The sequence below is a fragment of the Scleropages formosus genome, chromosome 22 (assembly GCF_900964775.1).
Source record: "Scleropages formosus chromosome 22, fSclFor1.1, whole genome shotgun sequence".
In the NCBI taxonomy this organism is placed as follows: domain Eukaryota; kingdom Metazoa; phylum Chordata; class Actinopteri; order Osteoglossiformes; family Osteoglossidae; genus Scleropages; species Scleropages formosus.
Genome location: NC_041827.1, coordinates 6,530,083 through 6,556,309, shown reverse-complemented (window position 1 = coordinate 6,556,309; position 26,227 = coordinate 6,530,083). Strand labels below are relative to the sequence as shown.

General features: G+C 41.7%; 2 protein-coding genes across 7 annotated transcripts in view; both read left to right on the top strand.

Moving 5' to 3' along the window:
- LOC108918419 (neural cell adhesion molecule L1.1-like) overlaps positions 1-12,725 on the top strand; it is a 39,379-nt gene extending 26,654 nt beyond the window's left edge. For 4 of the 6 annotated variants that reach the window (XM_018725608.2, XM_018725607.2, XM_018725609.2 and 1 more), the window contains 16 exons: positions 507-672; positions 797-918; positions 1,187-1,288; positions 1,432-1,629; positions 3,670-3,740; positions 4,018-4,240; positions 4,485-4,600; positions 4,929-5,160; positions 5,273-5,395; positions 5,861-6,037; positions 6,823-6,936; positions 7,125-7,271; positions 7,523-7,654; positions 8,204-8,276; positions 8,889-8,900; positions 9,154-12,725. In XM_018725608.2, the coding sequence (XP_018581124.2) occupies positions 507-672; positions 797-918; positions 1,187-1,288; positions 1,432-1,629; positions 3,670-3,740; positions 4,018-4,240; positions 4,485-4,600; positions 4,929-5,160; positions 5,273-5,395; positions 5,861-6,037; positions 6,823-6,936; positions 7,125-7,271; positions 7,523-7,654; positions 8,204-8,276; positions 8,889-8,900; positions 9,154-9,430 (2,285 nt within the window). In that variant the 3' untranslated portion in view covers positions 9,431-12,725. The remainder of the gene's footprint in view (positions 1-506; positions 673-796; positions 919-1,186; positions 1,289-1,431; positions 1,630-3,669; positions 3,741-4,017; positions 4,241-4,484; positions 4,601-4,928; positions 5,161-5,272; positions 5,396-5,860; positions 6,038-6,822; positions 6,937-7,124; positions 7,272-7,522; positions 7,655-8,203; positions 8,277-8,888; positions 8,901-9,153) is intronic. The other 2 variants (XM_018725610.2, XM_018725611.2) reach the window with 2 other exon arrangements.
- A 1,015-nt stretch (positions 12,726-13,740) lies between these two features.
- Positions 13,741-26,058, top strand: smc1al (structural maintenance of chromosomes 1A, like). The gene is made up of 26 exons (XM_018725977.2): positions 13,741-14,113; positions 14,731-14,919; positions 15,325-15,437; positions 15,659-15,862; positions 16,029-16,267; positions 16,597-16,855; positions 16,952-17,092; positions 17,520-17,602; positions 17,992-18,091; positions 18,274-18,381; positions 18,497-18,682; positions 19,170-19,349; positions 19,749-19,895; positions 19,997-20,134; positions 20,247-20,363; positions 20,466-20,572; positions 20,671-20,812; positions 21,019-21,164; positions 21,444-21,597; positions 21,761-21,874; positions 21,986-22,142; positions 22,319-22,473; positions 22,644-22,795; positions 23,820-23,889; positions 24,477-24,587; positions 24,825-26,058. The coding sequence occupies exons 1-26, from the start codon at positions 14,005-14,007 to the stop codon at positions 24,903-24,905; spliced, it is 3,702 nt and encodes a 1,233-aa protein (XP_018581493.1). The 5' UTR covers positions 13,741-14,004; the 3' UTR covers positions 24,906-26,058.
- The last annotated feature ends 169 nt before the right edge of the window (positions 26,059-26,227 follow it).

The following is a 26,227-nucleotide window of genomic DNA, read 5'->3' as shown; positions in this document are numbered from 1 at the left end:
AGCAACTTCCAATGAACTCTATGTAGTGTTATCACCCCACACACCTTATTCACCGTGGTGACTTACTCTGCTAGATACACTACTTACACTGGGTCACTCATCCATACATGAGTGAAGCACACTCTCTCTGTCACTCACACACACTGTGGGTGAACCTGAACAGCATGTCTTTGAAATGTGGGAGGAAACCCACACAGACATGGGGAGAACATGCAAACTCCACACACTGACTCCACAAACTAAGCGGGGATTGAACCCACATTCTCTTGTACCACTCAGGCTGTGAGACAGCAACACTACTTGCTGTGCCACCATGCCGCCCGTATTAGATCCAATTGGCAAAATGAAGAATAAAATATTACTTTATGCCCCCATGAGACAATGGTTTTACAAACCAGACCTCCTTCATGTCATAAAGTGTGTGCACTTAGTGTTCGAAGGCCATGGCTAAGAGGCTTTTCGCACCGTGTTGTGATGCTGATCATCTCCCAACTCGTCCTTTGCAGACAGGACCGTGATCATATCCCCGCCTGAACATAAGCGTGTTCAGCGGGGAAAGTCAGTCACCTTGACCTGCGATGCTCTCGTGGATGACGAGCTGCGCAACCCACCACCACAGACACTGTGGAGAAAGGACGGACAAAAGCTTCACGAATCTTCATTTGATGACAAGTAAGGCTTCTTAATTTCTGTTTTTCTCGCTCTGATTCTAGTGCAGCTTTAAGGTAAAACAGCAACAGTGAGGCTCTTAGCCATGTGTGGATCTTACCTGTCTAACTGATGTGCTCTGTCTTAGGTACACACTTGGCTCCAGCCTTATTGTTGCCAATGCTCAGTCTGAGGATGAGGGTTTGTACACATGTGAGGTCATTACTGAACTGGACATGACTAATGCCAGCGGCTCCATCACTGTTGTGGGTATGGCAACGCTGCGATCGAAAGCAGACGCCCTTCACACATACGATACAGTTATAACCTTTGTTGATCTCTGTCATTTACTGCAGTAACAATAAATACCAAGCCTGATGCCAAGAGCCCTTTACCTTAAGGACACAGTCTAGTAACCTGTGTTTATTTTCACTGAGAAATAGATGGCAGCTGGTAGAATAGTGGTTAGGTCCCCTGTCTTTGGACCCAGAGGTTGTTGGTATTTACATTTGTTGCCGGTATCCGCATTTGTTGTCAGATCGGCCAGACCCCCCCTTTAACTTGACGCTCACCAACAAACAAAGTCGGAGCCTGACCCTGAGCTGGATCCCAGGCAACGACCACAACAGCCCGATAAATGGTAGCAAATGTTTCATTTTGCATTCACACACACACACACACACACACACACACACACACATTCTCTCTTGTCTCTCACACACGTGCGCGCAGTTTGATGTATGATATCGCTGACTTTTAACCCTTCGGTGTCTTGCTGCTCAGAGTTTGTTGTGGAGTATGAGGAGTTGCGCTCTCGGAAGGGGCACTGGCAGTTTTTGTTGAACTCCTCTGGAGACATCCAGCAAGTGAAAATCCCACTGCAGCCATTCTGTAACTACACCTTCCGGGTTACTGCGTTCAATGAGTTCGGCAGAAGCGAACCCAGCAATCCCTCTGAGACTTACAGGACACCTCCTGCCGGTAAGTGAATCCAAATACCGCACAATGGCTCCTTGCGTTATAAATTGTCAAGTTACGGATTTTTGAAGATGCAAACATTTTCTAGTTTTTCTTTGTGTTTTTGAACCAACCTGTTTTCTAAAATTTTCATTTGTTGCCAAGAAAATGTGACTTTTGTTTACATAGCCACATGATGGTGTTAGTAAAATGCACACAGACAAGTGGATCGCCGAACTGCCTTAATTCAACTAAGTTCCACCGAGTTTGTGAATGTTGATCATAACAAGATGATAAACAGTTCACTTTTTACGGGACAAATCAGTCAACCGTTGCATTGCACAGGACAATTTTTGTTCACTTTAAGTTTTCTATATTTTTTCATTTTTCTGAATCTCAAAGATGGGGGTGTGGTGATGCAGGGTGTTTGGCCAGGGTCTGCTCTACAGTGGGTCTAGGGTTTGAGTCCTACTTGGGGTTCCTTGTGGCGGACTGGCATCCCGTCCTGGGCGTGTCCCCTCCCCCTCCACCCTCGCACCCTGTGTTGCCGGGTTAGGCTCCTGTTTGCCGTGACCCCGCTCGGAACAAGCGGTTTCGGAAAACGTGTGTGTGAATCTCAAAGTTAAAAATGAAAAAAATCATTAAACCTATATCTGACATTTCTACAGGGCCAAACCCATTAATAAATAGAGGTATGACCATACCTCATATGCTTTTATTGACTGTGACTTGGTAAAAATGACTTTGAAATTATAAAGTGAAGGTACAAACTTTCAGTTCCAGTTATGTTATTGAGGGGTGCAGCCAGTGCACAGGCCCAAAGATGGGTTCCAAAAACATGTACTGTATCATAGATTGATTGATTGATTGATTGATTGATCGATTGAACTTTAATCTCAGAGGGAAATTCACTTTGGTTGCAGCAACATGCACTGTGCAACATGTATGCAGTATATGTCTATGTATATATCTACACACATAGAGACATAAAGAAACAAATAAATAAATAAGCAGAACAATAGGGAAGTTAGCAAATAAAATAAGTGGAAATGTAAATAATTTAACAAATGAATGAACAGGCAAACATATTTCCGATGCAGAGAAAGCTCAGTGGCACTCAGTCATGAAGAGATCAGCCCTGGAAGCGAGCGGACTCATTGTAGAGTTGATGGAGAGGACTGTGGTAGATTTGGATTTGGCCACGTAGTAGGTCCCACAACTGGACAAGCCTTTTGCTGAAAATGCGCCTTTGCTTTATTATGGTGGCATACAGAAGGTGTGAGTCATTGTTCATTAAGGACCAGACTTCACTGAAAATCTGTCATAGTGTGACCTCCACCAAGGAGTCCAGCTTCACTCCTAGGATTGAGTCAGCCTTCCTGATTAGATCATTTCAAATGATTGTGTCCTTCTTTCATTTGTGTTAAGATGGAAAAAGTTTCCAAGTGTGTTGTTTACTGATATGAAAGGCCTTTTGTATCCATAAATATGACTGATTATTATTATTGTTGTTGTTTATTAATTGGTTAATAGGTTTTTTGCTTGATTAATTTATGCATAAATAAAAACAGTACTACTGATCAAAGAACGTTGATAAACTGGCAGCATGGTGGCGCAGGAAGTAGCGCTGCTGTCTCACAGTGCCTGGGTGGTGCAAGAGGACATGAGTTCCATCCCCACTCAGTCTTTCTGGAGTTTGCACGTTCTCCCTGTGTCTGTGTGGGTTTCCTCTGTGTGCTCTGGTTTCCTCCCACAGTCCAAAGACCTGCTGTTCAGGTTCTCCATAGTGTGTGAGTGACAGAGTGAGTGTGTTCCACTGATGTATGGATGAGTCGTGCAGTGTAAGTCACCTTAGTGAATAAGGTGTGTGGGCTGGTAACACTACATAGAGTTCATTGGAAGTTGCTTTGGAGAAAAAAGCATCTGCTAAATAAATAAATATAACGTGTCAGTGATAACACAGAGAGAAACCTCTTTATCCTAACCAAGAGTTATGGTTATGGTTGTGACAGATATTTACACAGTTCAGACTGTTTTTCACACCCTCTTTGTCCCTCTCCAAAGCTCCGGACAGGAACCCCGAAGATGTGCGGACCATCTCAACAGAGCCAGGTGTACTGACAATCGCATGGAAGGTGAGTCACCGAACCACGGAGCGTTGTGCACCCTGTCTATTGTGTACTGTTTCTTAGTGTGAACAGCAATTACTGGGGCATTAGCTTTGGCTGGAGCTGTCCCCACATCAGTACTCGCATTTTGCGATCCACAGCACTGTAGATGACAACACTGCTTGTTTTTCAGTCTTGTATTCCACCCAGGAACTAAAGAATTACTTAAAGGGAAAAAGGTGGTGTGTTTCTATGGACTCTGTCTCTATGATTAACTCTTTCTCACATGCATGTCAACTTGTAGGAAATGGACAAGTACTACTTCAACGGTCCTGGGTATCAGTACAAAGTGATGTGGCGTGCGGCAGGGCACAGATCTCACTGGAACCAGAGCGCTGTCTCCTCATCCCCATTCGTTGTCCGGGAAGCGGGCACCTTTCAGCCCTTTGAAATTAAAGTAAAAGCTGTAAATCAACTGGGGGAGGGGCCTGACCCCATCCTTGTCACTGGGCACTCTGGGGAAGACCGTGCGTATGCTCTTTTTTTTGTTCTGCGTAGCTGCTCCTTGCTGCTTTGTCCCTGATGGTTTTTAACCATGATATGTTAACATTGTGATCTACATGTTATCTAAGTTCTCGTCCCTTTTACCTATTAACATTTTTCTCTCGTGAAAACATAGAATGTGTGAGGAGTTTTGCTACAACTTCACATCTTTGCTGTGTTTGGTTTCCTCTGTGTTCGTCTCTCCATCTCTGCACTGTGGTGCCCCAGGGCCCCTAATGGCCCCACAGAACATCGCAATCACGCCCGTCAACGGCAGTGTGGTCCAGGTGAAGTGGGTCCCCGTGAGTCGGGATTCCGTCCAGGGACATCTCCTAGGTTACAAGGTGTGGACAAAGGCAGGGGGGGATTGGGGGCAGCCACTAAATCTCCCTAAGTCTGTGCTTCAGGATCTGTGGAGCAGACCTCAGAATGATTATTCAGAGCACAGGATGAAAGTAATTGCAGGCATTTAAACAAATTAAAAATTCATTGATTGCTTGCAGGAATATTGCGTTTATGGTATTCGACTATATTCATGACTGGACTCCCAGACTAACAAAAGTCTAAGGCAGAAAATAACCATGTAGTTCAGAATATGCAAATTGGTGTTTATTAATGCTGTGATTTGAAGAACGTTTTTTTCACCTCTAGCCTTTCTCTCTGTTCTGAAAGATCTATCTGAGGCGACTGGGCCCCCAGGATATGCGGGGCATCCGGGTGCAGGGTGGGCATGAGAGTGACAACGGGGACAGCTGGGTAGTGGATGTGTCAGGATCTAACCAAGTGGAAGAGGTACTTGAGGGCCTGCGGCCGTACTCTAAGTACGAGCTGAAAATGACCGCCTACAACAGCAAGGGGGAGGGGCCTTTCTCTGGGCCTCACGAGTTCGACACACCCGAGGGAGGTGAGATCTCGAGGAGCCTGCTCTTATGGTGTGCTGTCTTTTGGTTGGACACGGTATCTTCAAGGGTAATATGTTCTTCATCACTGTGTATCATATGGTTTCTTACCTGCAGTGCCGGGGGCTCCTGCTTCCCTGACGTTCGACAGTCCCTCGGAGACGTCACTGACCCTTCACTGGAGCCCCCCGAGGGACCCCAATGGAAAGCTGATTGGATACCTGCTACACTATCAGGAGAGTAAGTCTCGCCATCTCTACATCTGTGGTACAAGAGAGTGTACCTCATTCTCTTTGTCTTAACTGTCCATTTTGAATCTGGTTTCGTAATCCGCATCTAATTAATTCATCAGATATTGTCCCATTAATACAACTGGGTAATTTTTACTCAAGACATTCAGGGTAAGTAGCTTCCTTAAAGGCAGGAGTGAGAATACGAACGCAGCTCCTCATCCTACCTCTAACCATTACGCCACCTACTGCCCCTGAGCTACAAAACCGTCTAATGTGACGGTGGCCTATATACTGTATGCAAATTACAATGGAAATGAAATAACAATGAAACTCAAAGCATGAAGTACTTGTGGAAGTGGAAATGGGACAAATGTTTTATTTATTTTTATGATGCTTTAAAATTTTTGGGAGCAGGAAAGTCTCTTGTGTGTTAACCTCAAACTTGTGCTGTCTCCTTCTCTTTGTCGTGTAGTTTTGGAAAGCAATAACGGCCTCATGAAGGTGCTGCGGATCAATGACCCAGATGTCTATCACATAACACTGGATAATCTGGACCCCAAGATCTTCTACGCTTTCTACTTATCTGCCTCTACTTCTACGGGACCTGGGGAGTCTATTGTCAGGACAGCCGCGACCCTGCTGGATGGAGGTATAGTTTCCACTGTTACTTGGAAGCTCCAGTCCAGTGCCATCAAAGCCCACCATCCTTGTGGCTGTACAACAGTCCTGAGTCCTGGCCACTTGATAATCTTCAAGTCATCATTCACTTGAATCCTCTAGTTGTGTAGAAATCACACTTTAAATGAAACATAGCTTGTCATAAATGTAAATATGGAATTACATTAATTTTCTATGTTTTCATTCCTTGCATATGCTATTGTACAGTTGCATTCCAACGCCAAAGACATATCACTTATTTATTTTTGAGCATTTGCATGTATTCGTTTAGCTGACGCTTTTCTACAAAATGACTTACACTGTTGAGATACTTACCATTATTTATCCATTTATACAGCTGGGTAATTTTACTGGAGCAATTTTAGGGTAAGGGTACTACAGCTGGAGATGGGATTCAAACCTTCAACCTTCGGGTCTAAAGGCAGCAGATCTAGCCATTATGGTAGTGTCGAATGCGTTCATGTTCACTCTTTAAATGAATTCAAACAAAAATAAATCTTCCAATTACCACATGAATATATTTATTTTGTATGTTACCCTTTTCTCACATGGCTATATTTTTTGCACATGTTCTACATCTTCCTGTTTTTTTAATAAGGGTTTCTGTCACCACGTAGAATTTTTGCATTTTTGTCATGGCTGGACCAAAACGACATGTTGTCAATGTTGCCGATCACTGACCCGGATGTTGATAAAGCTGCGCTCGTTGTCAAAAGACAGGGAAAAGGAAGTGTGTCCTCTGTGTCATTCTCTCAGGCCCCCCCTCTAACATCACCGTCACTGCCGGGGAGACTAACGTTAACCTCAGCTGGGTGGCAGGCGAGAGATACCGGAACGTTGTTTTCTACATCATGTACCTTAACAAGAACGGTAAGGGAGTAGCAGAAAGGAGTTTTAATGTACTCAACACACTCACTTGCCTTATTTATTACACCAGAGCCATTGGTCACCAGATTTTTTGTGGCTTTCCAAGAATCTAGTTCTCATATCGACACAGAAAAGCGTATTGTGCTGCATCGATTGTCTTGCTACTGTTGTTGTGCTTTATTGTAAATCAGGAGGTCGGTGGGAAATGTCGGAGATGATCAACTCCACCCAGTCCTTCTACCAGCTCCAGGGCCTGCAGTCGGGATCTCAGTACAGACTCAGCTTCTTATTCAACAACAGCACATTCTGGGAGAAAGAAATCAAGACTGAAGGACCAAGTAATGCACTCGAGAACCTTGGCCCAGCCTCTGCGTCACTCACTTCCACACACTCATTTTCAAGGAACACCACACATGCAATTTGGCTGTTTAAGAAGCTGACTTATTTGCTTGTAGGACTGTGATAGTTTGCATCTGTCTGCTCATGGTATCTTTACCGCTCATCTCACAGTCTCTGAACAAACCTCTGTGCTTGCAGGCTGTTCACTGTACTGCTTCTAACGTGCAAAACCCCTTCCTTTTGACCTAAGGGCCGATTCAGATAGAGGGCGGCTTCGCCACCCAGGGCTGGTTTATCGGACTCATCAGCGCTATTGTGCTGCTGCTGCTGGTATTGCTTATTCTCTGCTTCATCAAAAGAAGCAAAGGGGGCAAGTATTCAGGTAACACAACTGCACTAAACTGCCACACAGCTGCAGCGCCCCCTCGGGCAGGTGGGCCGTAGCACTCCGGTAGAACAGAGACACAAAGAGAATGAAGCTGCCTAAGCAAGGGTAATGGTGGTGAGGGCTTTGAGTGTCATGACCAGATTTCTTTCCGTAAACCCGAATGTACATGCATGTAGATATTTTTTTAAACGCACAAAAAATTTACAGTTTACTGGTATTTATCATTTAAAAATGTTTCTTTTAGGTACTTCTCATTCCCAGCACTGATGCGGGTTTAAATTCACTTAACGTGAGGACCCTGTAGAATAGCTGAGTCTGTGGTGATTATTGAAATACGGTACATTTTATGACTTTGGTGTTTAGTTGTCAGGTAATCCCCCAAATAAAAACTTACTGTCAATGTAATATCAAAAATATCAACACTAATTCATAAGTGCCAACAAATAACGTCAAACCATCTGAATAAGACTTCATTGCATAATAGCATACCTTGATGGCATAATTACAGTGATGATGATAATAATTGCACTCTCTCTTTTTCAGTCAAAGACAAAGAGGAGGGCCAAGTGGACTCTGAAGCTCGGCCGATGAAAGATGATGCCTTTGGGGAATACAGGTTTGTTACTGGGCCTCTGCAGCCTCACAGCACTACCACTAGCTGACTCTTACATCACCTGGTGAAGTTCAAGCACACGTGTACTTGAACGAATGGTACATATGGATTATGGTCATTCTACGATTGTACTCTCCTGCTATAGTTTCCTTCCCAGCAATCAGTACGCTCTACACTGTAACTGGATATACTGTCTTTCGCCATGCTTTATACACCTAAGCTGTAGCAGGTAAGTGTACTAGCTAATGGCATGGAACTGTTAACGGAAGCTTGCCAGCTGAAGTCTGAAGAGGATCTCTGCTGTAGTATCTGTGAGCAGGGTACACCGATTTGCTGGGTGAACTGCAAGTCCCATTGAACATAAGCACTGGTTACATGATAAAATAATAACAGGAAGCTCTGCACCGTGCTTTTTTCCATGACACATAAAGTAGTCATGACATAAAGGTTTTATTCTAGTTACAGCAATAGAGTTTCAGTTGAGCCACAATGCCACGGGGGCCAAGTCTGACCTAAGGATTGTTTCTAATAAATGAAATTTAAAATTATTTCCTCTTCCAAGGCTTTGTCTCACACCTTCTCTCTCTTTCCAAATGCTCTCACTCCACCTTGCAGATCTCTAGAAAGGTATGCTCAGAATCGTCTCTGTTCTCCATCCATTTGTGCAACCGGCTGCTGATATAGGGTTCCGCACCTGGTTTCAGTAGCTCCCGTCGCATGTGCGTGGTCTTTGACCTCCCAAGGAGCTCTACTCTTGGGTCTTATTTGGTACCTACATTCAATCTGATACCCCACCTCTGTGCATACATGGTGGTTAACCTGCACTCTCATGCTTTTCCAACACAGTGCACACTTATGAATCCTGCTGTCTTTGTCTTAGTGACAACGAGGAGAAGCGCTCTGTCAGCCAGCCATCCCTGGGTGTGGAGAGCAAACTGGGCAGTGACGACAGCCTAGCTGGCTACGGTGACAGTGTAGACATCCAGTTCAACGAGGATGGTTCCTTCATCGGACAGTACAGCGGCCACCGGGACGTGCCTGGGGCTGTGGGACATGACAGCTCAGGGGCCACATCCCCAGTCAACCCAATGATTATGCCTCCCAGCTACCCCGGTGTCCCTAACTCCGTGACTGGTATACTGAACAGGGGAAATTAGACTGACACAATGACAACAGGGCATAGTGCTCTGACTGACAGCTGCAACATGATACTCTGAGTGACAAGTAGACCATCTGACATACAGCCAAACACACAATGACATACTTACTTACTGAATCGCGGAGCTCTACAGGACTAACATGACGCAGGTGGACTGACACAGATGGACACCGAGACTGTATAAGACCAAAACACACAGAAATTTAATCCCAAAATCGAATTAATCATCGTACAAGTCGTTTACAGAATTCACCAGGCCTTCAATGTAGTTTACAGTTGAGACATTTATAAACCCACAATGCCTCCTTTATATCGCATTCGTATTTTCCTGTCCTACTCTTCCTCTTGTGTCTCAGATGCATGGATTGAGTTGCCATCCGGGTAATATCTGGGTTGAAAAGGTTTGGGGGAAGACAAGGAAAGAATGATTATCCATCAGTATATAGACACAGTGATGTATGTTCCTGTGGTAATGTAACATAGTAAACTAAGAGAGCGAGAAAGAGACAGACAGAAAGAGACAGAGGGAGTGGTTAGGAGACAGACTGGAGGTTCAGACATGGTGTCTAATGTTTACCAGGGAAGTTCCACCAGACCCTTGAAATGTGGAACGATGTAAGCATATTGAAAACACTCATTTGTGGATTGTTTGCCAAGACTCCATGTCTTAAAACGATTGTTATTGCTATGGTTGTTACAATTAATGTAGTCTGCCATTTAATTGTCTTGTACGTAAGAGTACAGAATCTAACTAGCAACTTTTTTATGTTTTTTCATTGTCATCAAATATTATTGTCACGATTCTTATTTTTGTACTTTCTACTGTCATTTCATATCAATATGAAAATTCTATTTTTGTTTTATATATTTTGTTTATCTGTTTTATTTTACTTTATCTGCAAACAAGTGCATTAAATTTATTAATTTGTTTATGAGTCATAATATCTTATGGTTGCTTTATAAAAGGGTTTCACAATTTTTATGTCTCTTTTTTAAATCTGTGTCTGTCATCTCAAAGTCTTCTGCATATCTTTTTCTACTTTTATGGATGAGCGTGAAATCTGAACGAATTTTCCAATGCAACATTAGCCAAATTATACATGTATTAAGCATATGACATTGTATGAATAGTATTGGAACAATTTCAGAACAGGCTGAACATGTGTAACCAGGTCGTACACAGATATAGTGGTAATCTGATATGAGCTACAAGCAAAGACAAGCAGGCAGGTGGGTCTCAATAATAGGGATTACGCTGCAAAGTAACTGCCATCGTCTGTGATTTTTTTTTAAGACGGATAAAAGAATTCCTGACGAAGTCTGCCTGGTAGCGAACATAACCTATACATGGGTTCATTTTGGCTGAACTGTGGGTATGAGTCAGGAAACATGCAATCCTGTGAACTGTGTAAAAGTGATGAGATGGAGAGCCACTGTTAGACAGAGAGGGGCCAGCCTTCCTTACAGGTCTTCGTCTGTTTTGCCATTCTTCCCTGTGTCTATTGCCATGCATTATGACTTTTTTCTGCCTTTACATTTGTACAATCAAGAACTCTCATCACACTAACAATCCACATCATCTTTAGTATATTCTTGCAGAAATTCTGGGTTTTCTAAATAGTCTTTACTGTGTCCCTCTCATGTGTCTACAGTGTACTTTTCCCCAGACTAACCTCAGTTCCTTTATCCATTAAATATACCTATTAGGTATGCCAGAGAATCAATTCCATCTTTAGGCTATTATAAAATTGTGTGCATTTTATGGCAGAGGAAATTAGTGACTTTCCATTTATGTAAGTGCAAAATTTATTTAGCTCCTTTACTGGCGTGTTTTCTCATCACATCTCAGATTATTTCTTTTTTGACATTCGTTGCGGAAATAAAACGAATGCATTCTGGGACAGATACTGGTATCTGTGATAAAGCAAAGTGGGAGTGTAATATAGACATTTGAATCCACACACAAATGCTGTAAAGCTAAGGGTCAGCTTCAGTTGTTGCCTGTCTCTTCATTCAAAATGTGGCTATTGCTACTTTTAAGTATGTGCAACTTATTAATAGTCTCTGCTGTCTGGCTGAGCTGTTAAGAAGGAATTGTGTCTATGCTAGACATCTTGTTTCTAGATTCCAGTGTAGCTCAGTTATGACAATAAATGACATAATGTAAGGGAGGAAAGAACAGACTGGGGTTTTGGAAAGTGAGAGAAATATTACAAACTTAGGAAAGAAACAGTGGATATGAAAGGTCACTTTCTGAATGTAAATAAAACCCAAAAGATTGTGTAAAATTTGCTTAAAATGTTTTGTTCAGCTTTGTTTCTTTTTATATCATTGCACTTTTTTAGATATCGTTTTTATGTCTTTTTTTTATTGTTACGAAACATGATAAACCAGCTTTGTCTTGTTTTTGGTAAACATCTGGCTGTTTTAGAATATTAGAGTATCATTACCAAAAGCAATCCTTTGTCTACCTGCCATTCCTTTAGTGACAGAGATGCTGCAAACGAAAAATAAATATACATAAAAGCGAACATCCATAGTCAATGTTATGGAAAAAAGTAAAACAAAAGCAAACCAATCAATGCTAAGATATGAATGAAGTGCATTTTGATCTGTGTCTTTTTATATGGTCAGGCAGTAGTGTGAGTGTTTGTATCTATTCGTGCTTCATACGGAGTAGTCTCCTCAGTTTATGCAATTTTGCCATGGTTGGTATACGCATTTTGAATTTATTCTGATGGGGTCCAAGTTTTTGTATTACATAAAAAAAAACATATGATCAAGCATTTTGGAAGCACCTTAACAAGCAGATCTCACTATTCCTGACCATCTCCAGCCTGTGTTCTCTGACGGCTTGTGTCATGGCCAGCAGGGAGTTGGAACAGGGATGAATTTTTCACACATGCTTACTCTACTGCCTGAGTTATTTTTAGACGTATGTTGATATTGTATGTAACTTTCTTGCCTCCTTTCTTTTTTAAATATAAATTGAAAAAAATAAATTAAAAAAATTAAATAATAACAGCTTCTACAAACCATTCAAAGGGGTAACATGAGATTTCCTTGTTAGGGACAGGAGGAGCTTGTTCAGGGATTGTAGCGGAGGCAACATAATGAGGTTCAAGGAAGTGTGCGCTATTGCTGAATGGGACTGGTGTGGTCTAGGGCGAGGGTGGGTTGTGGGGCGTGGGGCTTGCACTTGGGGGCAATGAAGTTGTACATGCTTACTGTATCAGCCGCTGTAACAAACTCCACAATAAATAAAATACATGGATTAAGCAGAGTATCAATGGGTGAGGAATTACTGCTTTATGACTGCTTTCATCTATATGTGTATCAGTGTCACTGTGGTCACAACACATCCATATATTTGCAACTATACATATAAAGTACTGTACATGTCTACTGAAATGCATGATTTATGTGTGTTACACAAGTAATAAAAACAGTTAGCTTGCCAATATCATTTGGCCTTTTTTTTACAATTTATGGCTATGTATATATTTTCACTTATTTCTTTTTTGCTGATGCTTTTCTCCAAAGCAATCAACATATGTTAAGTCACCTACAATTATTTACCCATTTATAAAGCCGGGTAAATCTTACTGGATAATTGTGTACAAGTACCTTGCTCAACGGTTCTACAGGTGGAGGGGGATTTGAACCTGCAACCTTTGAGTGCAAATCACTAGGATACTAGCTGTCCACCATTAAGCAACCCAGACAGGAGAAGCAGTTCAGAGTAATGAATGAATGAATGGGATAATTTTCTTCTCTGTATTTAGGTACTTGTGTATAAATGTACACTAATAAATAATACTTATGTCAGAGAATCTGCCCCCCCCCACACCCCACCCCAGTTAGCCTGCTTTCAGCCTCTCAGTTAGGGTTTCCTCACAAAAAAAAACAGCAGCAATGATTTTCGCAGAATATTGACTATACATTCAATGAATTTCACGTTCAGTCCTTCCCAGTCAGCTAACAAAATACACAGAAAATCTTGACATTTGGAAATAACGCATGTTACTTAAGCAAGAAGAAAGCCACGAGCCTCGAGCTGCTAAGCATACATGTATCATACACAGGAAATGAAATGTGCTGGAAAGAAATGCCTGAGCCAAATTTATCACTGTACAGCTTCAGAATTCAATTTTGTGCGCAATGAAGCCTTTTATGGGTGCTGCACCTGAGTATTCACACTTAAAACAACTAGCATTCTACACTCGTTGCATCCACCAGTCCGTTAAACTGCCTCAGAGTCTCTGTCAGCAGTGTCCGCGAATTTTCTCGTCCGAAATCTCGCGATGTTTATGTGTTTACTCTTGTTCGCGCGCGCGGTAGCGGACGGTTTCTAATTTAGCTTCGCCGGTACATACCGCTGGGATATTTATGCTTTATGGGATACTATCGATAATCATAATTTGCAAACTTTAAAATTATTAGGACATTTCTGTTGCGTTGTTGAGTAAAGTCTGAATTTGAGGAGAGGACGAGACAAAGGGAAAGGTAGCTAGCAAAGGCTAGCTAAATTGCAGCCGTGGTTATAATCTGGGACTGTCTAACTTGAAGAAGATGGGTTATTTGAAATTGATTGAGATCGAAAATTTCAAGTCATACAAAGGTCGGCAGATCATCGGTCCCTTTCACAAGTTCACGGCAATCATTGGACCCAATGGATCGGGTAAGTGAGGCAGCGCACGGAAACGGAGGGAGACGGAGTGCGCGCCACAAGCAGGCCGGGACTGGCGCGCAGCCGGCGGCCACAGTCAGTAATTGAGGCCGAGGATTGTGTGTGGAGTCCCCCCTGAGGCCCGAGCCTTTTGCAGGAGGGTGATGCTTTTTTATAATTTCCACAGGGCCTGTGAGAGATGTTTTTTTCTGTGTGTCAGGCAGGCAGATCACAGGCTGTTGGATAAGGACTTAATTTGTCACACTTTTTGCCGTAGCTCTACCGAGTTCTATTGAATCATGCAGGACTCATGTGGCAACTTAACTGCTCAGCAGTTTATTAAACCTAATCCTGATTGGGGTCTTATAATTCTGGAACTGAAACGTTTCTTCGTTATTAACCTTTATTTACTTGTCTTCTCTGTCCAAAGCGATTTATAATGTAAAGATTGTGGGCTTTCCAATCAATGAATGATTTTACCTGTTCATGAACCATGGTATTTTTACATTAACTTAAGTTCTTTGATCACAAATAGTGCAGTATCTTATGGTTTCAAACCAAGAACATTATCATGACTGTAATGCGACAGCCTTAACCTTTACTGTACCTGTGTTGGACAATTTCTGTAGGCAAGTCCAATCTTATGGATGCCATCAGCTTTGTGCTGGCGGAGAAGACCAGTAACCTGCGTGTGAAAACCCTCAAAGACCTCATTCATGGAGCTCCTGTTGGAAAACCAGCTGCAAACCGTGCTTTTGTTAGCATGGTGTATCGAGAGGACAGCGGGGAGGAGCGCACCTTTACGCGGGTCATCATAGGTATGGCTGAAGACGTCACGACATCTTATTTTTTTGCACTAAGCGGACTTGGCGTTACATGGTGAACTGTATAATGATTTACTCATTTATACAGCAGGATGTTTTTACTGTGTCGGTTGTATCAATTCAGGGTCAGCACTTTGTTAAAATCAGCTGCAGCAGGATTTAAACTGTTTGTCCTGTCACGCTCCACACCTTTGACTTGAAGATGTATATTTCTGCATTCGAGCAAAAACATATCTCCTTACTGTGATTTTCCCCACATTCTTATTATTGTGATGGGTGCCAGTCCCTCAGCACTGGCCTTGGCTACTCACTCTTTAACCCTGTTTTTGCTTGAAACCTTTTCTGTGAATACCACCGTCCCATTGTCTCTACTTATGGTGGTTTTAATCCACGTTTTAGGTTCGTCGTCCGAGTACCGCATCAACAATAAAGTTGTGGGGCTTTCTGAATATAGCGATGAACTGGAGAAGCTGGGAATTCTCATCAAAGCTAGGAATTTCCTTGTTTTCCAGGTAAAATGAGAGAGACTTGGATAAATTTATGTGTTATCAATGAGCAAAATTGACAGCCAGTAGACATTTACATGCACAGTCTTGTAGTCTGGTGGATTGTTGATACCCAGTGGCAAATGGTGGATACTGTACATGTTTTAATGTCATTTTTGTGAGTGATCCCATCCCCCTCTTGTTATTTTTCATGATGAGAGGATTAACAGTTGTCTTCTCCCTGCCAGGGGGCAGTGGAATCCATTGCTATGAAGAACCCCAAGGAAAGGACTGCACTGTTTGAGGAGATCTCTCGCTCAGGGGAGCTAGCACAGGAATACGACCGCCGGAAAAAGGAAATGGTGAAGGCAGAGGAGGACACTCAGTTCAACTACCACCGCAAGAAGAACATTGCTGCTGAACGCAAAGAGGCTAAACAAGAGAAGGAGGAGGTAACATCATGTCTACACACACACTTTTTTTTTTTTTTTTTTAGAGGACCCCTCTGCTGATACCATCATTCAGCAGATTTAGAAAAGAAAATGTTATCTCTACCACTTCTTGTTGTATGTCAGTAGAATTGCTCTACATCATATGCCAACATTGCTCCTTCTCCAGGCGGAGCGCTACCAGAGGCTGAAGGACGAGGTTGTAAGAGCCCATGTCCAACTGCAGCTCTTCAAGCTCTACCACAACGAGGCAGAGATAGAGAAGCTGAACCGTGAGCTCGCACACCGCAACCGCGAGATTGATAAAGACAGGAAGCGAATGGATCGTGTGGAGGAGGAGCTGAAAGAGAAAAAGAAGGAGCTAGGAAGGATGATGAGAGACCAACAGGCAGTAGAAAAGGAGATAAAGTGAGTTGCTTCCTCGTTTGGTGTGTACAGATTTGGTCAGGAGAAAGCAAAGAAAGATGAGTTTTTCAGCATATTGGAAATGAGTCTTATACTGTCTTTTAGTGGGCATTTAGAATGTTGCAGCAGGAATGTTTTCATAGCAGTAGCAACTTAAAGTCCTCACATGCAAAACCAAAATCCATTAAAGCACCTTAATTGAGCTGGTTTTGTTTTATAGCAAATGGTAAATAATGTTTAATAATGACTTGATGAAAAACAGAATTAATTCTGTGCCATTAAGGTAAATGAGGTCCTCTTCCTTCTGTTAAACAAACTTCTCTTCTATCCAGGGAGAAAGATGCTGAGCTGAATCAGAAGCGACCCTTGTACATTAAGGCAAAAGAGAACACTGCCCACAAGATCAAGAAGCTGGAAGCAGCCCGTAAGTCTCTGCAAAATGCCCAGAAGATGTACAAGAAGCGCAAGGCTGACATAGAGGAGCTGGACCGTGAGCAGGGTGCTGTGGAGATGGCACGGCAGGAATTTGAGGAAAGAATGGAGGAAGAAGCTCAGAGCCAGGGCCAGGATCTCACTCTGGAGGAGAACCAGGTCTGATGGCACATTTCAAAACTTTTTTTCTTTTTAAACTTGGTATTTCTTCCTCTAATGTATGGCAACTTCAATTTGGCTCCTTCACCTCCAAAGGTTAAGCAATACCATCGGCTGAAGGAGGAGGCCAGCAAGCGAGCTGCCACTCTGGCTCAGGAACTGGAGAAGTTCAACCGTGACCAAAAGGCTGATCAGGACCGTCTAGACCTGGAGGAAAGAAAGAAAGTTGAGACTGAGGTATGGAAAAGGATAAGCACATGGAAAAGGACATTAAAAATCTTTCAACCTTTTCCCCTTTGTGGACATGGATATTGGTTGTTTTTTGTGTAATTTTTTCCAATTGCTGTTTGTCAGTTACTTTTATTGAAATTTTATATTGGTATTTGTATTGATTAGTTTCATCCTGTGTACCTTTGAATTTAAATTTTTTTTTTTTAATAAAGTATATGTTAATGGGCATCTACAGTACGTCATTTATTTATGAAAATTAGAGTAATCGTTGACTTATGTTTTGGAAATTGATTTTTGTGTGTTTTTAGTATTTGAATTTAATGTAAAAAGTCTGCCTTCTGTCTTGAGGCCAATGAATTGGTTAAAGGGTTATGCATTTTTTTTGTAGAACAGTAGAGTCAAAATGTTGCAAATGATTGTCTTTTTACTTTAGGCAAAGATCAAACAGAAGATCAGGGAGATTGAGGAGAATCAGAAACGTATTGAGAAATTGGAGGATTATATTGCCACCAGCAGGTACATACCAGTATTATTGCTTACATAGTGTGGTTCTCTGTGTAATGTTTTTCTGAGACCCAGCAAAAAAAAAAACTATATTTCTAGGATGTATCCAAGCCCCACCCCAAGCATGTAGTTTTGAAAATCATAGAATGTCCTCTATCAGTTACTTAGCATTGTAGCATCTGCAGATTGGGAGATGCACATAAAAATGTGTCCTCTAGAGTGTTCAAAATCAGTGGCTGGGCCTGAGGAATATTTAATACATTTTGATTAAAGCTATTTTTAATAAATCCTGAAGCCAGTGTGTGATTGCGTGCCATAGGTACACAGCAGATGAATGGTCTTAATAAGGATGATGATGATGATTGATACCTGAATATTATTCAAATCCGGTCCTCCTTTAGACAGTCTCTGGATGAACAGAAACGCATGGAGGAGGAGTTGACAGAGGAGGTAGAACAGGCGAAGAGGAGGATTGATGAGATTAACATGGAGCTGAACCAGGTAATGTGCGGCTCTTTCTCTTTCATAACTTTTTAAATTTGAGCTGATGAAACTGATCTTTGATGGGTGTGGAACAAGTAGTAATTGCATCAAAACAATGATTTGATTTGTAGAACCAAAAAGAGAAATGGTGGATGCTATCAGCTGTTTGAATGTCTGACCATAGTCCCTACTGGTTTCAGGTGATGGAGCAGCTGGGAGATGCCCGCATTGACAGGCAGGAGAACAGCAGGCAGCAACGCAAGGCTGAAATCATGGAGAGCATCAAGAGGCTGTACCCTGGATCTGTTGTATGTTGGACATAATATATGTTCTAAAGAGGCGATACAGTTCCTGACATGTTGAGCTCCTTTGTTGCCTCACGTGGATTGCTGTATCTCTTCGTTTCTCTTTGTTTTCCTTCAGTATGGTAGGCTTATTGACCTGTGCCAACCCACTCAGAAGAAGTATCAGATTGCTGTGACCAAGGTCCTGGGCAAGAATATGGATGCCATCATCGTGGACTCGGAGAAGACAGGCCGAGACTGCATTCAGTACATCAAAGAGCAGAGGGGAGAGCCAGAGACATTCCTGCCTTTGGACTACCTAGAGGTATGGTCCCAGTTGTGTTCTTGAGTAATAGGTGCCTTTCTTCTGCAATGTTGTCTTCAGGTCAGATCTGGATGCTAAATTCTAGAAGCGCTGTTCAAGAAATACCAGGTCAGCTGATAGCATCATGGTTAGAGGTGCTGCCTTTGGATCTGAAAGTCACCAGTTCAGATCTCACATACTGCTGTAGTACTCTTGAGCAATGTACTTACCATAAAGTTGTCCTCTAAAATTACGCAGCTTTATGACATTTTAAGTCTCTTTGGAGAAAAGTGCCAGCTAGATAAATAAATTTAAATGCAAGGCAAGTAACATTTAATTGAAATGATTGATTATTTTGAAGTTGTAAATATACACACTTGTAAATGGGATATTAATATACTTTTGGTGTTTTCATTTCTATGATTAATTTGATTTCTTTGTAATCTTTTGTCCTTTGTGGTGAGACAGCACTGAGTTTGCATTTGCCCTTCACCCCATCACTTTGTAGGTGAAGCCCACGGATGAGAAGCTACGAGAATTACGTGGGGCAAAGCTGGTGATTGATGTAATCCGTTATGAGCCTCCACACATCAAGAAGGCCTTGCAGTATGCCTGTGGGAATGCACTAGTTTGCGAGAATGTGGAAGATGCACGAAGAATAGCTTTTGGGGGACCATACAGACACAAGGTAAGTGAACACTATTACAAGCACCAGGGCTTATCAGCTGTGGCAAGTGGCCACTTCTCCCTCATTAATAAAAGCTTATAAATGAAATGAAATTGCACATAGAAGAAACCACAAAATAAGCTTTAGGCAGGAACTACATCAACACCAGTCTGAGCTACACAGTGCCATGATTCCTGTCCTTGGTCAGTCCATTAAATACTGTGGTCATACCTGTGGCTAATAATCCTGAAGGGAAGTGTGGTTGTGCTACTGCATACTACAAATTTATGTCAGAAAGCTACAGAAATAGACCATATTGGAACGTGAAATTATTTTACATAATTCAACTCATCTCTATATTTATTTGTATGTATAGATGTGCATTTTCAATATGACAGAGAGGTCTTGTTTTTTTCCTAGACTGTAGCCCTGGATGGTACCCTGTTTCAAAAGTCTGGTGTGATATCTGGAGGAGCCAGCGACCTGAAGGCCAAGGCCAGACGATGGGATGAGAAAGCTGTGGATAAGCTGAAGGACAAGAAGGAGAAGCTCACAGAAGAGCTTAAGGTGAAAAGCAAAAAGTATAACAATCTGAAAATAATTGTAGAACTGCTGGGTATATCAGTCTTGCTGTGCTTACATGTGAACTTCTCACACACTATCTACAGGAACAAATGAAAGCAAAGAGAAAGGAGGCAGAGTTAAGGCAGGTTCAGTCTCAGGCTCATGGCCTTCAGATGAGATTGAAGTATTCCCAAAGTGATCTGGAACAGACCAAAACACGCCACCTGTCTCTCAACATGCAGGTACCTACATGCCTGTGCCCTAAGAAAGGAACAAGTAAAAATTTCCCTGCTTTTAGAAGAAAATTTACTTTTTTTGGGGAGGAAAAAAAAAAATACTTTTTTTGCTTTGCAGGAAAAATCAAAGCTGGAAAGTGAACTGGCAAATTTTGGGCCTCGCATCAATGATATCAAGAGAATCATCCAGTCTCGTGAGAGAGACATGAAAGAGCTGAAGGATCGCATGAACCTGGTGGGTAAATGCAATGACTGGAAAATTTTCCAAGAAAATATGCAGGGCTTCTCAGATGTTTTACAGGTGTGCTGGTGTTATTGAAATGCTTTCATGGTTCAGGTTGAGGATGAAGTGTTTGTGGAGTTCTGCAAGGAGATTGGAGTAAGAAACATCAGAGAGTTTGAAGAGGAGAAAGTCAAAAGGCAGAATGAGATTGCCAAGAAAAGGTGAGATCTCATAACTGTGGAGAAAATCAGTAATTTTCATTCCAGGCTGTGTCACACTTTGAATTTCCTTTCCCCTTGTTCTATTCTTTGTCTCTCAGACTAGAGTTTGAGACCCAGAAGACTCGTCTTGGAATCCAACTGGACTATGAAAGGAATCAGCTGAAAGAGGACCAAGAGAAGGTGCAGATGTGGGAGCAGACTGTGAAGAAGGATGAGAGTGAGATTGAGAGACTGAAGAAGGTAAATGGAGTGGAAACATGGTATTTTCTGAGGGAAGAGAAAGGGTAGGGTGAAGACAAGAATACTGTGGTAAACTGGGAGGTTTGGCGACTAGAGAGGAACGATGCAGGAGAGAGAAATATGGAACTGGAATTTTGGAGTTTTGCAAAGCCCTTAAGGTTATCACACCATCTCTGATTCTTTAACATTTTTCTCTTCTTTCTCAGGAGGAACAACGACACATGAAGATTATTGATGAGACAATGGCTCAGCTGCAGGATCTAAAGAACCAGCACCTGGCAAAGAAGTCTGAGGTCAACGACAAGAATCATGAGATGGAGGAGATCCGCAAGAAGCTAGGTGGCGCTAACAAGTGAGGAATTTTAGATTCTTGACAATATACCAGAAAACCAGCTTTTATGTGTCAAGCTCTTTGTCTCATCCTTTAGGCTGAAATGAAGAAACAGTGTCAAGCTATAATCGCTGGTGGTAGCTGCCATTGAATATCTACTAGATAAATATTTGCCAGTGGTGCTCAAATATGATGAATTTACAGAATAAAACCAAAATTTTTGAACTTTCAATATGCAGAATACTGACAAAGACTGAAAATTCCAGTTTTAATATTGTGGTTTGCGGTTATTGACTTCAGGGAGTTGACTCAACTGCAGAAGGAAGTGACAGCTATTGAAACCAAGCTGGAGCAGAAGCGCAGCGACAGACATAACCTTCTGCAGGCCTGTAAGATGCAGGACATTCGGCTACCTCTCAAGTCTGGTACAATGGATGACATCAGCCAAGAGGAGGTGTGAAGACAGTGCCTTTACTTCATGTGCCGAAAACAGTTGTAGAATTATGTTCATGTTCTAATATGTGACCATTACCCTTTCATGTTGCCTTCATGTCCCTTTCCATATTAACCTTACCCTTTACTCGATCTCACTCTGTGGCTTTATGTCTGTCACTTAGGGGGCCTCCCAGGCAGAAGAGTCTGTGAGCAGTAGTCAAAAGACATCTAGTTCCATGCTGGCAAAAGAAGCTCTTATAGAGATTGACTATAGCAACTTGTCTGAAGACCTCAAGGTACTCGACTTTGGCACAGGACTTTATTTTGTCAGCAGCAGAACATGCCCTTGGTTCTCTGTCCCCGATCACTATTGTGCCATGACCCCCACTTTCCCCATGACCAACTAGGACTCACTCTCTGAAGAAGAAATCAAGGCAGAGATGAACAATCTGCAGCAGAGACTAAATGAACAGCAGAGTATCCTGCAGAGGATCAGTGCCCCCAACATGAAGGCCATGGAGAAGTTGGAGAGCGTTAGGGACAAGTTCCAAGAGACAAGTGATGGTATGTTCTGAAGCAGAAACTGCTATGAGGAGACTGACTGCTGAATGGATCAGAGAGAGTCAGATACTGGTAGAAGCTAGCAAGGCAGAATATACCAAGAGCGGGGTGGAAATTTGCTGGGCCATGATGGCAGTGATGACATGTTAAAAATGTTCTGCATCTTCATCTTTTTTTAGAGTTTGAGGCAGCTCGTAAAAGAGCAAAGAAGGCCAAACAAGCTTTTGAGCAGATCAAGAAGGAGCGCTTTGATCGCTTTAATGCCTGCTTCGAGTCTGTAGCCACCAACATCGATGAGATCTACAAGGCTTTGTCCCGCAACAGCAGTGCCCAGGTACTTGTGCACACTGCTTCGCGCTTCTTGCTCTTCCTGCACGAAGCTCTTTTGAAAAATTCTGCCTTCTGTGTGTTGAAGTTGTACTAATAAGACATGTTTACTTTGATATATAGCATCTTAACTTACTGACACTTTGGAAAGAAACACACCTGTTAATTTTGTTTCAGGCATTCTTGGGGCCAGAGAACCCAGAAGAACCATATTTGGATGGAATCAACTACAACTGCGTGGCCCCAGGGAAGCGGTTCCGGCCCATGGACAACCTCTCAGGAGGGGAAAAAACTGTGGCTGCTCTGGCCCTCCTTTTTGCTATACACAGGTGAAAATAAATGCCAGATATTATCTGTTCCGGAGAGATTGGAAGCTGTTTTTTGCACTTATGATGTGTACCCTTTAGTTGTAATCCATTTGTATGGTATCTTCTGTTCAAAAAAGAAAAAAGGTTCAATGTTACATAAACTTGAAAGTTGTGTATAAGGCAGGAGGTAAAAGCACACAAATATACCAGTAAATGCCTCAGCCCCTGAGCTGTTTGGACATAGGTTTGAGTCCTGCCTAGATGGAGTTTTCATGTTCTCTCTGAGGGTTTCCTTCTGGTGCTCTGGTTTCCTCTCACAGTCCAACAACATGTGTTGGTGACACCAAATTGCCTGTAGTGAGGGTAGCCACATGCACACATTCACTGTGACGGACTGGCATCGTGTTTAGGATGTACCCCACCCCCTCAGCCTTGAGCCCAGTGATTTCGAGATGGTCTCTGCACCCCAATGACCCTGACCAAGGCAAATAGTTAATGCAAATGGATCTACCAGTAAATTAACTGATGAATGATTGGAAAGCCAGGCCCAGTCACACATTTTGTTTGTGGATGTTCAGCTTCCACATACCTTGCTTAAAGGTTTTGATTTATGAGAATGGCTTTCTACTTCCAGGAAACATTTGCAGTGGGAAATAAATCCTGTCACTGAAATTTAATTTGCTTTATAGTTGGAAAGGCCATTTTACTTTTGCCAAAGTTTTTCCCATCTTCATTTCTCTAAAGTAATTTTGTTGTGTGTTTTGGCTTGTTTCTTGTCATATAATGTCATTGTTTCTTATATTCAATATTTTCATACAGTGTGTTTTATAGGGGGGGTAAATGGCTGGGCTGGGTGAAGAGCTACTTCCTATGAAATTTATAATAAGCAAGTTGATAGGATTATTTTGTTCCTGTGGGAGAGGTCTGGGACTTGTTCACATATTTGGCTGTGTGCTGTTTTCTGTTGTATGTGTTTTATTGTTGCACTGAATTCTGCTGTAGGCTTAGCTGGTGTGAACTAAAACTTCCTCTGTCCCTCCGCCAGCTACAAGCCTGCTCCTTTCTTTGTGCTGGATGAAATCGATGCTGCACTAGACAACACCAATATTGGAAAGGTATGTCCTGTTATTGACAGATACAGGTGATGATATTATACTGCAGATGGAGAATCAGACATCTGTAAACAGCCAAGGACCACACAATTTTTCTGTTATAAACACAAATGTATTTTGTTGTGAAGCACTTATTTTTTTCCTCAATTTTAAAATATTTTAAGAAAAATGTTGAATCATATGGTATAATTAATTTCTACATTTATAAAATTGTTCTGTGTCAATGTAAGTGGGTAGCATGGTGGAGCAGCATGTATTGTTGGTGCCTCACGGCTCCTGAGCTCTGGGTGTGTATGTGGATTTTAATCCTGCTCAGTCTATATGTAGTTTGCATGATCTCTACACATTTGTGTGGGTTTCCTCCTAGTGCTCTGTTTTTTCCCACAGTCCAAAAACATGATGTCCAGGTGAATCAGTGACTATGGGCTTCCTTTATTGTGTGACTATGTGTGGTTGCCTTGCGACAGGTTTACCGTACCTCATGCTCTGTGCTTCCAGAATAGGCACCTGACCACTATGACCTTGCATTGAAATAGTTAACATGGGTGGATAAATGTCACTTTTGGTTCATTACTCTGTATGACCTGCAGGTGGCGAACTACATCAAGGACCAATCTGTGCAGAATTTTCAGGCCATTGTCATCTCACTGAAAGAGGAGTTTTACACTAAGGCTGACTCACTCATTGGCGTCTACCCTGAGGTTTGTGCCTTAAAACGATGTAGTACTGCGGTCATTCACTGCATACATTCACATGCATTCTCAGCACTACCCCCTGTATATACACACACACTCTTGTTTCATTGCATTTCACTCTGCCCATTTGAGGATCACACAGGAGTTTTGTAGTCTGTGGCAACATGTTAATATAATGGTATGCAATTTTCAATGCCAGTTTTTTTAAGTGATTTTATAATCTTTAACTCTGTTTTCCCACAGCAAGGAGACTGCGTAATCAGCAAAGTGTTGACTTTTGACCTCTCTCAGTACCCGGATGCCAACCCTAATCCTAATGAATAAATGAGACAACAAACTGCTCAAATCACATTCCCTGAAAAGTACTCTGTCAATGTCTTTCTTGTACTTTCTGAAGTAAGATTTCTTATTATATAATTTCTATTTCTGTGACATATCCCTTTCAATTATGTTTAAAAATATTTTGTTGCCCCCTTTTGGTTTAACTGTACTGAAAAATACACTGTCAAGATTTTTAGGTAGCTCCCTTTCTCAATACTCCAATATTTATAATGTGGAGCTTTTAAAAAAATCAGTTTGGTTCACTTTTCTTGCTCTGCTAGTGTGCCATCTATGGTTCTCATTAAAAAGCTTTTTTTTTTTTTTTTCCCAGAATTCTGTAAATAGGTGTGTAAGTGTGCACCTTTTTGTTCTTTGCTATTAGGGTTTTTTCTTATATATGACTTAAAAAAATCAGTGAAATTTGTAGAAATTGAATACTGGCCAGGGTGACACAGTCACGGGACAGATGTTGCAGCTGGTTGGAATACCCGGGTTGTATTTTTTTTTTTTAAATATATATTCATATACTCTAACTTTTAATTAAGTTGTAAGATCATGTAAGGGGGTTGGAAATTTACATGACCCTTTTGAAGTGACCCAAGGGACATCTGGATCAGAGTGTACATTACCATTTTCACTAAGACTAAATTGTCCATAACTCAAAGCTCTGATGCAGTGAAACAAGGTAAAATGATCAACAGAAAATTAAACTTTACTTTATATGCAAGGTAAATTGTATGAATTTTTTTTTTCCTCCGCTTTATTGTCAAAAAGTTACTGCCTTATCCTCCCTTTGAATTCCCCACTAACACAAATTAGAATTTTTTTTCTTTTTTTTTTTTTTCTTTTGGAAAACTTGACTGGTAGTGTCACCTACTGGTCTCTTGCATTGTTCTTCATTTACTTTATTTCCTCCACTGCAACAACTACCAGCATTTAGCTAATTATTTGGTCCTTCCTTGATTTCCTGCACACCTTTTGTATATTTTTATATTACCTTTTTTCTCCTATTCTGATTCCTTTATTTCCTCCTGAACGAGATTGTTTTGCAGTTATATATAACTGAAATATTTGAGCTTTCTATGTAACTTAGAATTGCCTTCTGCTTTAATGCTTTGTATTTGTCAAGTTTGCATCTTTGAATAAAGTAGTTAAGTATATACATGTTATGATTTATTTACAGTCCAGAGGAGTCATGTCACACAAACCTGATCCTGGTAAAACTCAAGGGGTAGAGGGGGGGTGTAGAGTCTAGGGCTCTTCCATTACAAACAAAAGGTTCTTAGTTTCGATCCCATTCCTGCTGTAGTACCCTCCATCAAGGT